Source organism: Musca domestica, unplaced genomic scaffold (assembly GCF_030504385.1).
Source record: "Musca domestica strain aabys unplaced genomic scaffold, Musca_domestica.polishedcontigs.V.1.1 92, whole genome shotgun sequence".
Taxonomy (NCBI): Eukaryota; Metazoa; Arthropoda; class Insecta; order Diptera; family Muscidae; genus Musca; species Musca domestica.
In genome coordinates, this window is record NW_026712441.1 from 2,472,233 (window position 1) to 2,488,482 (window position 16,250).

At 34.5% G+C, this 16,250-nt stretch overlaps 1 protein-coding gene across 1 annotated transcript in view; it reads left to right on the top strand.

The window, feature by feature from the left end:
• The window catches only part of LOC101899092 (protein unc-80 homolog), a 61,703-nt gene that overhangs the window by 22,500 nt on the left and 22,953 nt on the right, over window positions 1-16,250 (top strand). The window contains 9 exon segments of the mRNA XM_059132008.1: window positions 342-535; window positions 601-773; window positions 4,478-4,590; window positions 9,341-9,358; window positions 10,149-10,281; window positions 10,348-10,795; window positions 12,331-12,528; window positions 15,148-15,502; window positions 16,097-16,202. Of these exon segments, the coding sequence (XP_058987991.1) occupies window positions 342-535; window positions 601-773; window positions 4,478-4,590; window positions 9,341-9,358; window positions 10,149-10,281; window positions 10,348-10,795; window positions 12,331-12,528; window positions 15,148-15,502; window positions 16,097-16,202 (1,738 nt within the window).

Sequence of the window (16,250 nt, forward strand, 5' to 3'; positions counted from 1 at the left end):
GTTGTTTTCTTCAAACAAATCAAGTCTCGCTTTCTGAGGTATATTGTTTTTCTAATGAAAAAATCAAACCTCACTTTCTGACGCTAGGAAGATGTATGTATTCCGTTGAAAAATCCAAGTGCTCTGCTCCAGATTCTGCAAGAGTGTAAAAATGTTACTACAATAACACATTTTACCTTTATGATATCGAAAAAAATGATACTATTGTAGATTTTGGAACAGAGCAAAGTCCGGTATGTGAAGATGAAGACAATTGGGCCCCAGTTTTTTACATAACTTTTATGGATTTCCTACAATTTTAAACATTTTTGCGGATTGAATTTGTTTTTTTTTTTTTTCAGATTAAGTGAAATTGGCGAAGAAGCCGCCATATCCATAAATCAGCCACGAAAACGATCCAATTCCTTGCCAATACCACATATCGAAATTTCTCTTTATCAAGGACCGAATAGTAATAATCGTGATAGTCCCGGAAGTTCCATAAACAAGGATTATATTGAGATACCAGAACCATCTATTACAGCATGTTTGGCAGGTGAGTTCTAACTAAAGAAAAATTTTCAAGAAGAAAATCCAAAATTCAATTCCCTTTCCTTACAGAAGAAGCATCACCCACAGCTGAGCGACGCGGCAGTGAGAAAAAGAAACGTGTCAAAATGTCCGATCTGCGAGCCTTCGTCGAAACGAAAATGTTTTCGAAATCGGAAAAGAATTTGGAAAAAGTAGGCCTAGATACTGGTTCAGCCAATGGCAAGAGACCACTGCAACATGCAGTAAGAAGAAGCATACAAAATACAAAGCGTTCAAATAATTCTGTGTTAATTCACATTTTTCCCCACCCCCAAACCCTGCAAAAGAATTCCTGCATTTAATTGTATTTCCTTAAATGTGTATGTGTGTGGCATGAACACTCATAAAGGCTACGCATTTTGATTCGTTCATCCGTCATTTGATATAAATATTTTAGGTCCAATCCCCCAAAAACCAAGTCACCGTGGGTACTAACTAAATGCAATGATTGGAAGATCAACGAAGGCATATTTGTTTAAAAACCTAACGAAATATTAGCTGATTGCTTTGTACTGCAATACTTGTCCGCCCAAGTCTAAGCAGTAGCTTCCGCATCTAAAACGTTTTTAACGACATAAAAGATATATGGTATTTAATCGCGAATTACTCGTTTAAACAGCAGTTCCGCTGGGTCTTTCCCAGTTGTACCATTAGGGCTGACATTATACATAAGCAAGAACTTTGGAATTTCTTTTAGTCCGCTCCATTACTATGAGTTATTCGCGGGTGTTTGACAATTGGACTATTCGTAATCTCTACTTCAACGTTAGGATGGAGACGTCATGATTTTGAGATTTTTGTTAGTACAACATCTTCTAAACTCGTCACTGACAAACTGACGGCCAATATTTGCTGTGACACCTCAACCAGAAAATGGATTATCGTATTTAACGTAATTTTCTTTAGAAATTTTACTTCTTGGTACCTCGAATAATAATCAATGGCCACAAATATGAAATCATTGTTTGGTAATAGTTCTAACAGATCAATTGCTAGGCATAACAACGGTCCTTCTGGCAAAGCGCCAGTGGGACGGAAAATATCGATTGGATGTAGTCAATGTCCATGAATTATTTTTATACCCTCCACCATACATAGTATGGAGGGTATATTAAGTTCGTCATTCTGTTTGTAACTCATCGAAATAATCATTTTAGACCCAACAAAGTATATATATTCTTGATAAGCGTAAAATTCTAAGACGTCTGTCCGTCTGTTGTAATCACGCTACAGTCTAAACGAATTAAGATAGGAAGCTAAAATTTTGCACAGATCTCTCTTTTGTCTGCAGGCAGGTCAAGTTCGAAGATGGGCTATATCAGTCCACGATATCGTATATCCCCCATATAACGGTAGCCCCCGATATTCGGTATTTTGATAACATTACCCACATTTTTCAACGGAATTGTCTGAAAATCCACACAAGGAGTTCCTTACGGGTACTTTATACCTCGGCAGAGAATTATCTATATAGGTCCACGATATCGTATAGCCCCCATATAACGGTACCCTCGATATTCAGTATGTTGATGATTTTAGCCACATTTTTCGACGGAAATTGTACACAAGGGGTTTTGTGTGAGCACTTTACCCCCCGACAGAGAATTATTTATATAGGTTAATAATATCGTATAGCACCCATATAACGGTACCCCCGATATTCGGTATTTTGATGATTTTGGCCACATTTTCAAATCGTATTGTCTGAAAATCCACACAAGGAGTTCTTTGTGAGAAATTTACCCCCTGAAAGGGAATTGTCTATATAGGTTCGTAATATCGTATATCCCCCATATAACGATACCCCCCGATATTCAGTAGTTTGATGATTTTAGCCACTTTTTCCAATGGAATTATCTGAAAATCCACGCAAGGAGTTCCTTGTGAGTACTTTACACCCAGACATAGATTTGTCTTAATAGGTCCACAATATCATATATACCCCCATATATCGGCACCTTCCTATATTAGATATTGTAAAGATTTAAAATAAAATTTAATAGATTTTATTTTTTTGAAAATTTTCTGATTCGTTCCAAATGGTGGAGGGTATTCAAAGTTTGGCCCGGCCGAACTTACTGCTTTTTTACTTGTTATGCTTTCAACCGCTTCCATTACTTCAAAATCGAACCAGTTGTTCTCTACGATTTCAAGAATTGACCCTACTCATGGATTGATTGATTATTGGGCGTATATCGATTTCAGTTTGTTGATCGAAAGACGTAATATGTTCAAGTTTGCATAATCTGGATAATGAATCGACGATGTTATATTTACAAGCCTGATAAATGATTTTAAATCATTTATCACCTATCGTTCTATCCGAGATTTGAAAAATTTTTCCAGAGGCTTGTTGTTTGTTATCAATTCAAACTCGATGTCCGCCAGATAATAGTAGAACTGTTCGAAGCCCAACACCAATGCAAGACTTTCCTTTTCTGTTTGTGAGTGTATACGTTCAGTATCAGATAGATTTTTGCTCGCGAACGATATGACTTATAACATGTTGTCGCTAAGTTGCAGTAATACCGCTCTGAGGGCCGCTGGATTCTCGCCATCTATAAGTGAGCGCGCCTTTTTGGTCGAAATATGATAACGGTGGAGTCCTGGTCAGTTGTTTTTTAAGTTTTACAAACGCTTCATCTACCCGCTGACCCCTACCGAACTTTACATATTTTCTTATTACATCCCTGAGCGTATACGTATGATCAGCGAGATCTGCTATGAATTTCCCTAGATAGGTGATCCAGGAAACTCCTTAATTCTTCTTTATAGGTTGGTAGACAAAAATTCATGATTATTATATCGACTTTTCCCGGATCTAGTTTTATGCCTTTGTCAGACAGAATGTGGCCTAAGAATATAACCCCTCTGGCTTTCCAAATATATTTATCCACGTTCAGTACAACATTTCCACTCTTCAAATCCGCCAACACCTCTTATGATTTCTGCCGTTTTCAGCCGATTATGTCGTCCAAACAGTTTATGGCGCAGTTACACGGCGCTATAATGTTTTATATAAACCCTTGAAAATTTTCTGGTGCAGATTTAAGGCCGAAAAATATCCTTTTAAATCTGAATAATTCTTTCGAAGTAACTCCAACTTGCGGTTCGCATATTTAGATCCAACCCAAAAAAGGATTTAGTATGCATAACTTAGCGTAGCTTGGGCAGGAAGGAATCGAATGTCGGTAGCGGATAATCTGTCTTTGTTTGCCGACGCTGAGTCTCAAACTCATGTAAGGAAAATAAGTTATTTTGGTCTGTAACATTTTGTAGAATAACAAATTATAGGAAAGCAGACGGTATTTATTTTCCATTTACTTTTAATGGGTTATTCCGATTATACAGTTTTTGTTGAGTTAAGGGCAAGTTTTAAAACTTTTTATTATCGATGCTCGAACTTACAAACCTCCCGTTATGTGTTTGAAATTTTTTTTAATTTACTCAAAAGAATTCGGGACGCCATTAACCTGATCCATTTTTCATTTAAGGATTAAATTGTTACTCAAATTTGGGTATTTCAGATTTTCATAGATATTTAGCGTTTTCATTAAAATGTGTCATACCAGTTCCTATCACCGTGACATTTAGAAAATATCTTCAAACCGCATTGACTTGTTTTTAATGTTTCCTTTGAGAGATCGTCTATCCAGCATTGCATTTAATTAGTTCCACCGCAATACCCCCCTAAGTATTATTCCCCACAGCAAAAATGAGAGTATTCCTAAAATCACAAAACTTATACGAAATCTATTCGAGCAATTAACTCCCTTTTACTTATACACTCACGTTGCATATGTTTCTTGTTCAGTGTTCAGTTTCTCAATGTTAAATGTATTCGTTCACAACCCTAACACTTTTTTATTTTATTTAATATTTTATCTAAATTTTCAATTATCTCCAGGAATATCATCGCAGTTTGGATACCGGAGAAAAGAAGCTTTCGCGTTCGGCATCCATGATATCAAGAGAGCCAGCTAGTAATTTGATCAAAGGAAAATCAATGCCAAGTTTGAGGTAAGCATTATTAAAATTATAGTCAGTTATATTTCTCCCCGAATCTGTGTGGTACCCCCCTAAGACAACATGACCTTGGAACACTTATCAACAACAAATAAAAATATACAAACTCACAAATGAAGATTGTTCAATCCAGTATTAAATAACTAATAACAAAAGAAACGAATATCGTTTCCAGTTCAACCAGAAAGAAATTAAAAGTGGATACATTGTACCAGTTGGTTTTCCCGACAGCTCATGGCGCCTAGTATTGTATATTGAGGAATTGCAAGGAATATTGAACCGTTGTATCCCACCTCCACGAAGTTTTACTATTGATGGAATGGTATTAAAATGGTTTACGAAATTCATTTATTTTTATACCCTCCACCATACATAGTATGGAGGGTATATGAAGTTCGTCATTCCGTTTGTAACTCATCGAAATAATCATTTTAGACCCAACAAAGTATATATATTCTTGATCAGCGTAAAATTCTAAGACGATTTAGCCATTCCCGTCCGATTGTCCTTTTGTTGTAATCCTACGCTACAGTCAAAACGAATTAAGATAGAAAGCTAAAATTTTGCACAGATCTGTCATTTGTCTGCAGGCAGGTCAAGTTCGAAGATGTGCTATATCGGTACACGATATCGTATATCCCCCATATAACGGTACCCCCGGGCATTCGGTATTTTGATGATTTTAGCGACATTTTTTAACGTAATTGTCTGAAAATCCACACAAGGAGTTCATTGTGAATACTTTTCCCCCTGAAAGAGAATTGTCAATATCGGTCCACGATGTCGTTTATCCCCCATATAACCGTACCCCCGATAATCGGTATTTTGATGATTTTAGTCACATTTTTTAACGGAATTGTCTGAAAATCCACAAAAGGAGTTCCTTGTGGGTACTTTATCCTTGGAAAAAATTATCTGTATACGTCCACGATATCGTATAGCCCCCATATATAATATAAGGAGTTCCTTGTGAGTACTTTACCCCCAGAAATAGATTTGTCTATATAGGTTCACAATATCGTATATTCCCCATATATCGGCACCTTCCGGTATATGGTATTCTAAAGATTTCAACTGAATTTTTAATGAATTATATTTTTTTGAAAATTTTCTAATTTGTTTCAAATGGTGGAGTGTACTCAAAGTTCGGCCCGGCCGAACTTACTGCTTTTTTACTTGTTTTTTTTTTTTCGTAAAGACTTGATTAATGTATCCCATCTTCACGCTGGTTTAATATTGATGGAAACGTTAAGTTGAGTTATATTAATTAAATTGTTTACCGTTTTGTGGTAGAGTTCTAGAACCTCTGTTATTGTAAATTTTCTCAACTGAGATATATAAATTGTGACCCTTTGTGGGGAAGGTACCTGAAGGGGTGGGCCGCTGTCCATCATCTAATTCTTTAAAGAAGTTTCTCCAAAACGTATCAGTCGTATAGGTACACTTGTGACTACTTTTGATCTATCTGCGTTAAAAACATTGAAATCTTGGATATTTAATGGATTACGCCAACCAATGTAGAATAAGTATTTTGCCAGAGCACATATTTGGTCATCTTCATTCGGGAGCGAAACTTGCTCGCGAACAATATTGCTCGAAGAGTGGGATTTTTTTATTCTTCACTCATTTTTTTTTGTGTGGCAGCACTCAAGTTTAAAGGGGAAGAGAGGAGATGGTGTAAAGAGGTGGTGTGATCTTGTACAGAAAAATACACATGCATAGAAATACAACAACGGTATGACTAAACTAAAAGAGTGCTCGGCAAGAGAAAAATCTACTGTACAATATGCTGTCGTATTGAAATTGAGCTTTCACGATTTTTTCTACTTTTTGCAAGCAAATTACAATTCGCATTTTTTGTCCGATTGAGAAAAAACTTTGACCAGTTATTTTGTTTTTACCAAGTACAAACCCTTTTGATGGTGGCGATCGGTTATGATTTATATTTACCTCTCAAATCTATTTTTGCTCGAGTTTTGTGCACCAAATGCGTAATATAAGACCAAATAGAGTATATTTTAACACATAAGACCGAATGTATGTTTTATACGGTTTTATATTAAAGTCCTCCCATTCTGTAATATACTTTGATGTACTTTGATACAACTTTGATATCCAATAAAAATATCAGATATAGCCTAGAGATAAATTTTCAACCGAGATCAGTTGAGATTTGCATTTAGATGCCATATATTTTTCTTTGAATTTGACGTTAATGATGCACCAACCATGCTAAGTTTGTCCAATTAGTTTGAATTTTGGAACACAAGAACAAGATCTGATTAGAATATAATCTGCCAAGTTCGGACCACATAACTGACATATATATTCTTAATCTATAAAATTCTAAGTCAATTTAATGACTTCCGTCCGTCTGCTAAAATCAAGATAGAGGTTACAATATTTTAGATAATTGAACAGATGGAGTTTATTGGTCCACGTTTAGGCATAGTCCCCATAAAACGGCAACTCTTGATTGTCCGTATCTCGAAGATTATGATCAAATTCAACGCAAACCCAGTAAAGAAAGTCCTAAAGTCGGGCGGGGCCGATTTTATGATAACCTACACCACTTGGCTAATTTAGTTGAGCTCCACTTAATAATTAAAAGTTTTTATGGGAGAATTCAATCATACACGCTATGATTATAATTATAATTTAAAATTCAAAGGACTAAATATGCCGAAGCATTTGTATCTTTTAAATTCGGACTTGTATTGCCCATTTGGTGCGAAATTAATTTGAAATCGGATAAAAATATATATGGAAACTATATCCAAATCTGAACCGATCTTGATAAAATTTGGCAAAGATATTTCTGAGCTGTATTTGATATATTTCCCTGAATATCGTTGTTACGGAGTGCGTATTACGGCTGTGGGTAACAAATACAACAAATCGGATGAACGGACAGACGGACGGACGGACGGACATGCATAAATCGACTCAGAATGTGATTCTATGCAGATCATCAAAAGGAACTGTGGGTCTATCTCGTTTCCTTTTGCCTGTTACAAACAAATGCACAAAGACATAATACCCTGACCACCTAGTGGTGTAGGGTATAAAAATACGGTTAAGTCTAGCAGATTATGAAAGTAGAGCTAAAAACAAGAAGACACGTGTATCGGCATTTTGAAAGTTTACACCGAAAAGTAACCAAAATGGAGAGGGCAAGTTGTCCCCTCTTCAATGCTGTTGGAAATTTTCGGAATCAGATAAGGAATCAGATTCCGAAAATTCCTTACATTTTAGATATGTAGTGTCTTCGGCATCATTGCAGATAAAATTACGGTAATTTTAACTCTCAGTCAAATCAACTCTCTCCTTTCCTCTTTTTATAAAATGGTTAAAAATTAACTTTAAACGGCATCGCAGGCTGTTAAAATTTGTCATAAAATTCTACGATAGGTTTTAGAAGATGTCAAGAGTCTAAATCTTATCTAAACGCCAGAAACTCATATATATATTATAAACACATTTATGGTTAAAGCCTCACATTTTGTGAGTTTGTGCAAAAATCTCCAACAAAGCATCATATCGTTGCCAAATATTGGCATTTTGAGTTCTTATTATGTAGAAACGCTGTTTGCCAAGAATTACCAACAAAAGTCCATCTTTTGGTACTACCTTTATAAAAATGCACCCACTGATTTTAGTTGATGCCAGGGTCTTGGCCATTCCATTCATGTTGGCTTTAAATTTCCAAAAATATGGGGGTTGTAGAAAGACGTAGTCCTGCACAAACAATTTTTTGTCTTATCCACTACAAATTTCCAATTCTAAATTTAAAACAATTACGGTGAATAATGTCGCTAAAATCATCAAAATACCAAAACGTGGACCTACATGCCCCATTTCCAATACCAAAAGTCCTGCAGACATAATATACATTTGAGTAAAATTTATTTTGTTCGGAAGCTAGAGTGAATTCCACAGACGGACAGACTAAATCAACATAGAATTTTATGCTAATCAAGAAGGGGGTTACAAACGAAATGAAAAACTTAATATACCCTCCATACTATTGTGGAGGGTATAAAAATTTCCAACTTTGCCTATATAGATCCATATATATGTAGATGTAAATAATATCCATATAACGGTATCCTCCACCAACGTTTTCCATGAAAACAGTAAATTTTTGGTTATTTTTAGAGCATTTTTCTTAAAATTCTCATTTTTTGTCGGTTGGGTCAATATAGCTTTTCGTTTAGCCCCCATGAATCGGTTCCTCCCTATTTTGATTATTTTAGCTATATTTTTGCAAGGGATTGTTTTGAATTTAGTAATTAAAGACTTTCTATATTTAAATAGATAGATGAAAGACCTTACATGATTTTGGATCGACCTTTAACAGATAGAAGACTGCCCATAGTTTTCTGATGATAGAATGTCACCTTTAGGTTTTGTTAAGTGTAATATCTTCAACATATCTTCAACATGGTTAAAATCAGTCTTAGGATAGGATTCTTTTTATAGGAATTCTTTACATACAAGATTTCCCATATTCTTTCCAAGTACACACCAAAAATAATAACTTCAACTCGACAAACACATGAAACACCCTAACCTCACTCTCTACACAAAATTTTGCACTGATTCTATCACTAAAACAACAAAAATCTGCTTTCCTTTGCTAAAGCTAAGCTTTCATTTTCTTTCACGTTTTCTTTTACTTGTATCCTATCCAAAACAACAAAAAAAATGTTTTTCATTATAACAAAAAAAAAAAAAAAACCAGCTGTCTACTCGATAGCGGGTGAGTTGTGCCGTTTACCAAATTGAAGTTCGATGAAAATAAAAGAAACACCAGTTTTCTGTTGCAAACCATGAAACACCATACACCAGCACCATAAAATCCATTCATGAGAAACTTTTCACATAATTGGCTATCGAAAAAAAACGATGTGGGAACAAGAATGAAATATTTTTTAACTATTGGTTTTTCTATCTCGAAAAGCAATGTAATTTGAGAAAATCAATTGGTATTGCGCAAAAAATTAAGAAAGTCCCATTGTCGAAATTGGGTATTGTTTTTTCGTCATAGAGCATATTCTGTGCTCTCTAAATTCATTCGATTTCTCAATTTCGAAAATAATCGTTAAAAATGTTTATTTTGTCCATTTGAGATAGACAAACCGATCTTAAAGATTTTATATTTCTAACGTTTTTGTCCCAACTATCAAAATTACAAAACAACAACAAAAACATTATTTACAACTATAATTACGTTAAATTGTTTTTGCCTATTTCTTGCTTCTCATGTTTGTTGCACTTCTATTTATTCAAATGCCACAAATGTCCCTCGAAATTCCCAAACCCACCCTCGTATTCCCACTTAAATTTAACAAATTTCGTTCCAAGTAGAACTTTGTTGCTGCGTTATTAAACGGTCTTTTTGTATATAAGCTTTTTATTCTTAACGTATTACAATTAGAAATTAAATTAAAACTCATCCTGCACAATCATGTCATCCTTGTTAACTAATGTTGGTTTCTTTTCCTATATTCCCCCCTCAATGGAATATTGAAATATTGAAGATTTTACAGATATGTTGAACCACCTAAAGTTATCAGGTCATCACAGTCTTCGGGTCAGAGGACGACATTTTATCCGCGGAATCCCATAATTACCGTAACGGAACATACACCCACACCCTCACCGGATTATATGAAGAGACAGGTATGCCACACCACCCAAGTTGTTGTACACTTTCAATATCAAATACTCTTTCATTTTTGATTTCAGGGTTCAATTGATTCCCAATTGGATGCATTGAGCAGTGGTGGTAGCATTGGCGGTGGTATGGCCGGAGCCAATGGTTATAACGGCAGTATGGCTGGCTTGTCCAGCAGTAATGTGGCGGGTTCACGTTTTCGTGGTCACATGTTACGTTCCAATACCGATTCTCACATTGATTACACCGGTGTGGACGAATCCGAAGCACCCGGATCGTCATTTTATATTACCCGTGACGGTGGCATAGATTATGAAATTGTTTTACTGGCCGTATTGAATGTCTTCAAGAGGGATCTTACCGTAGTGTCGCTGAGAGTATTGGAATCTGGTCTCAATATTTGTGAACTTTTATTGGAAATGGGTGTTTTGAAATTGGGTGAACATGCCCATGAAATTTCAATGGGAATCATAAGAAGAGCCCTTCAAGTTCTCGGCTGTCCAAATGGTTGCAATGATGGTAAGTGGGAGGGAGTATTGATGAAACCTACATTCAGATGGAATGTTTTATCATCCAAAAACTTATATTAAAAGAAATCTGGAACAATTTTCTAAGAGAAAAATAAGATTTTCTTAAAAAAATATTATCCAGATAATGATTTTTTATAGGAAATGTTATACAAATCGTTATCCAGATAAGGGTTTCTCATAGAAAATATTATCCGGATATGGTTTTCTTATGAAAAATATTCGCATAACATTTTTACACATTACATTTTAACATTACAGAAAATGATATTGGGATAGAAAATTTTATCCGGATAAAGTTTTCTTATAGAAAATGTCATCCGGATAACGTTGTCTTATAAAAAATGTTATCTGAATATGGTTTTCTTATAAAAAAAATTTGTCCAGATAAGGTTTTATTATAGACAATTTTATCCGGAAAAGGTTTTCTTATAGAAAACGTTATGCGGATAAGGTTTTCTCATAGAAAATGTTATCCGGGTAAGCTTTTCTTATAGAAAATGTTATCCCGATAAGCTTTTTTGATAGAAAATGTTATCCGGAGAAGGTTTTTTTATAGAAAATATTATCCGGATAAGGTTTCGTATAGAAAATTTTATCCGGATAAGGTTTTCATATAGAAAATTTTGCCCAGATAGGGCTTTCTTATAGAAAATGTTATCCGGATACGGTTTTCTTGTAGAAAATGTTATCCGGATAAGGTTTTCTTGTAGAAAATTTTATCCGGATAAGGTTTTCTTGTAGACAATTTTATCCGGAAAAGGTTTTCTTATAGAAAACGTTATGCGGATAAGGGTTTCTTATAGAAAATGTTATCCGGATAAACTTTTCTTATAGAAAATGTTATCCGGATAAGCTTTTTTGATAGAAAATGTTATTTGGAGAAGGTTTTTTTTTATAGAAAATATTATTCGGATAAGGTTTCATATAGAAAATTTTATCCGGATAAGGTTTTCATATAGAAAATTTTACCCAGATAGGGGTTTCTTATAGAAAATGTTATCCGGATAAGGTTTTCTTGTAGAAAATTTTATCCGGATAAGGTTTTCTTGTAGACAATTTTATCCGGAAAAGGTTTTCTTGTAGACAATTTTATCCGGAAAAGGTTTTCTTATAGAAAGCGTTATGCGGATAAGGTTTTCCTATAGAAAATGTTATCCGGATAAGCTTTTCTTATAGAAAATGTTATCCGGATAAGCTTTTTTGATAGAAAATGTTATTCGGAGAACGTTTTTTTATAGAAAATATTATTCGGATAAGGCTTACTTATAAAAAATGTTATCCGTATAAGGTTTTCTTATAGAAAACGTTATCGGGGTATGGTTTTCTTAAAAAAGTTTATCCGGATAAGGTTTTCTTATAGAAAATTTTATCTGGATAAGGGTTTCTCATAGTAAATGGTTTCCGAATAAGATTTTCTCACGTATAAAACTTCCTCATTGAAAATGTTATTTTCACAAGGGTTTCCTTTAAAAAATGTTTTTGAATCTTTTGTTTTTGAATCAAATATGTAATTCGTTTTTTTAGGTGTCCGTGGACCTCCCGCTGATTTCCTTCGCAGCCAATGCCAAAAGATTCTCTCACGTCTTCTTCGGCATGCCAGTCAACGAACGAAGAAGTATCTACAGGAAATGGTCAAAAATTCCGGTCTCCAAGAATTGGTGGACTTTTTCCATGCTTTTTGTGCATTTTGTGTGGATCCAAGTTCATTGTTATCGCCGCTAAGTAAGTTTGAAAGATTTTACAAAAAAAATAGATAGAGATTAGAAATTAGAAATAAATTAATTTCAAATGTTGATTCATTGAGATTAGTTGCATACATTCATTCTACGCGCAAATACTTTGGGCAACAAAAAACAATGAGTATGTAGTTTATGCCCCCGGCCAATAACCAACTACCTTTCATACATTACACTAGCAAACCTGATACAATAGTTTTCAATACATTTAGCATGTTCAAATTAAGCTGCTTCCACTGAGCTTTTAGTTGCTTCGGAAATGCTTTTGCAATACATTTTAAAAGTTAATAATATTATTGTTAAAAATTACCAAATTGCATGCAAATAAATATAATTTATTCTTAATTTGCTACGAGTAAATCAAAAGTTTTCAAAATAAACAATAACCGACAGTGGAACAATATTCGAACACATTTTTGTTCATAATATATTATTCGGATGAAATATTTTGTATGAATATTTTACATTTACGTTAAAAAAGTTAAAGGCCATAAAAATCCCTATAGCAATTTAAATAAAAAGTCCGGATTATTTTTTTTTCAAGAAAACATTTTCCGGGTAAAAGAACATCATTCGAATAAAAAATTTGCCAGATGTTTTTTTATATAAAGATACCTACAGGGTGAGATGAAAAAACTGCAACCAACTTCAGACTGCTATCATTTCTAAGCCACTCGTCCGACTGCTGTTAAAATTATACCAGTGACAGCTCATTATATTGTTTACAAGTGTACAAAAGCATTTTGGTGAGAATTTCCCAGAAAAAAGTTATTCGTGATGAAATTCAAGCGTGATTTCTTTATATTTGGCTGGAAAACCACAAGTGGCTACCGTTAGAGCACTCCAGCATTTAAATGTGAATAAATCTTTTGTGTCTCGTACCATCGCTCGTTACCGTGATACTGGTAACGTAACCCAACATCAAGGAAATGGACGAAAGAAAACAGCAACATCAGCAAAAGTGGTTCGAAAAGTAAAGAAGCTACTTGATCGAAACCCGAAATCGCAATATTCTATTCGGCAAATATTGAAAAAAGTGCAAAAATTACACCTCAACAGAAAGAAAATAGACTCAAGAGATGGTGTGGGCCGCCATAACAGCCGATGGTCGCTCTCCGCTCGTATTAATCAACCGTGGCATCAGAATAAATGCTGAATATTATAGTGATTAAAGCCTTTGGCACGCAAACATTTTGGCCGCAGACCTTGGACATTCCAACAGGACTCAGCACCATCGCACTCAGCACGCGCCACCCAAGAATGGTTACAACATGAGGTTCCTCGCTTCATTTCCAGCGCTCAATGGCCACCAAAATCTCCGGATACCAATCCGTTGGACTATTGTGTCTGCAGTATTTTGGAAAGCAAGGTTGGTAATAAAAAACACCAAAGCAACATTCGGGCAGCGTGTGACGGTTTCATTGGCAGTTTGAAGGCCATAATTCGTGCCAAAGGTGACCAATTCGTACAAATCTAAAAAAAATCTAAATGTTGATGCTATTTCCGACATTGTTTTGCATTCATTCAATACTATTAAAAAAATGTAAAAATTATGGCGTTTAAGGTTGCTGCATTTTTTTATCTCACCTTGTATACGGGATTCGTATATCCGGATTCAATTCAATATGAAAACCTTTATAAAAAAAATTAAACGTATAAAAATTCTCAAAGGGAGCCTTATCAGAATAACATTGTCTACAATACAAACTCATCTGGATGAACTTTTCCTTCGGATATTCAGATCTTATTTGAATTATATACTATATAAAAATCCTTTTCAAAAAGAATATAAGAATACATTATTCAGAAAGAAATTTTTAGTAGAAAACTTTATTCGCATAAAATTCCCCAAAATAAAACGTCTCATACGGAAAAACAAAACCCATACCCGTTAACATTGTCCACAAGAAAAACTTATAAGGAAGTACGTTTAGGTTTACGAAATCCTCTCAATTTCAAATGTCAATTCCATATTGTATATGCCAAATATCCACTGGATTTGGGAATACGATTTACATGACGTATACTAAATGGAATTGACATTTAAAATTGAGCGGAATTAGTCGTTTAAACGTGCTTTACCTTTTGTATTAACATAAACGTAGGCGTATAACATATTCTAGTTTATAAAAAAAATATTTAGACAACATTTTCCATTACCAAATCTTATCCGGATAGGTTCATACATCATCGTCGTCCAGATAAAATTCAAAACTGATAGCATGTACTCAACATTTTATTGGCTTTTTTACTTGTAGCATACAAATATTTATTGCATTTAAAATATTGTCTTAAAACTATTTGGTTCCTCTTTTTTAACCGGTTTTGTTCCCCCTAAATCTCCTGCAAATCCTTGTATCTTTATCTCTTCGACGACACCGTCCGATAACGCATCTATTTGTTTGTTTGTTTTGATAACACCCACACGAACACACACTTTCTTTCTCTTTCTTTCTGTCTGTCTCTTTCTTCCATATATCTATCTTTCTCTCTCGCTATGCCACTGTCTATATCTAACCGTTTCGAAAACCAATCCACACATATATATCTGTACAAAAAACATCAAAACACAACAACAAAATATCGAATAACGAACACATAATAGCTCATAAACGCACGAGTGCCTTTAAAAATCTTAACACCGATCTTGGCAATGGTGTATCCTCATCAGGCGGTCAAGGTGGATATTCGACAAATTTTAGTGGCGGTCTAAGCGGCGGACCAGAGGCTCAAGTTATTGCCGCAGTTTTTAAGCCAGTGGTGACAAGATTTGTTAATGCTTCCAAGGAATTGAAATCAGTGGAAAACACCAGCTTGTATAGCGATGTCCGACAGTTTATAACCTATGTCAAGGGGGCACATGGCGGACCATTCCGTTTGGTGGCCCTTAGTGGTATTTTGGCAGTAACGCCGAGGCCACACAAGAAGGGACCTGCTTCACAAACAACAAGAGTTATAAGGTGAGTTGATAGGAAAACAATATCCGGATGTTTTCAAAAGGAAAACAATATCCGGATAATGTTTTCAATAGAAAACAAAATCCTGTTAATATTTTCTATAGGAAAAAATTATGCGGATAATATTTTCTAAGGGAAATTATTATGTGGATAATGTTTTCTATGGGAAAACATTATGCGGATAATATTTTATATTGGAAAACATTATGCGGATAATATTTTCTAAAGGAAAACATTATGCGGATAATATTTTCTATAGGAAAACATTATGCGGATTACATTTTCAATAGGAAAACATTATCCGAAAATATTCTCTATTGGAAAACATTATCCGGATAACGTTTTCAAAAAGAAAACTTTATCCGGATAATATTTTCTGTGGAAATCGTTATCCAGATGTTATTATCTATTTTGTATAGGAAAGCAATATCTGGATAATATTTTCTATAGGAAAATAATATTCGAATACTATTTTCTATAGGAAAACATTATTCGGATAACATTTTCAATGTTTAATATTTTAAATGAGAGAACATTATTTTAATAGTTTTCAAAATTAAAAAAAAATATATATTTACATCCTGACTCTTTTTCCAGACACATACCCCAAGCCGATGTGGCTCAAAGTGTCCAAAATGATGATAACCGTTCTCAAAGACGTCTCCTGCTCAAAAAGAGAAGCACATCCTCGGCATGTGCTGTGGTAAAAAAAGCCATAAAACAATTTTGAATAAAATTGACTTATCGTTGT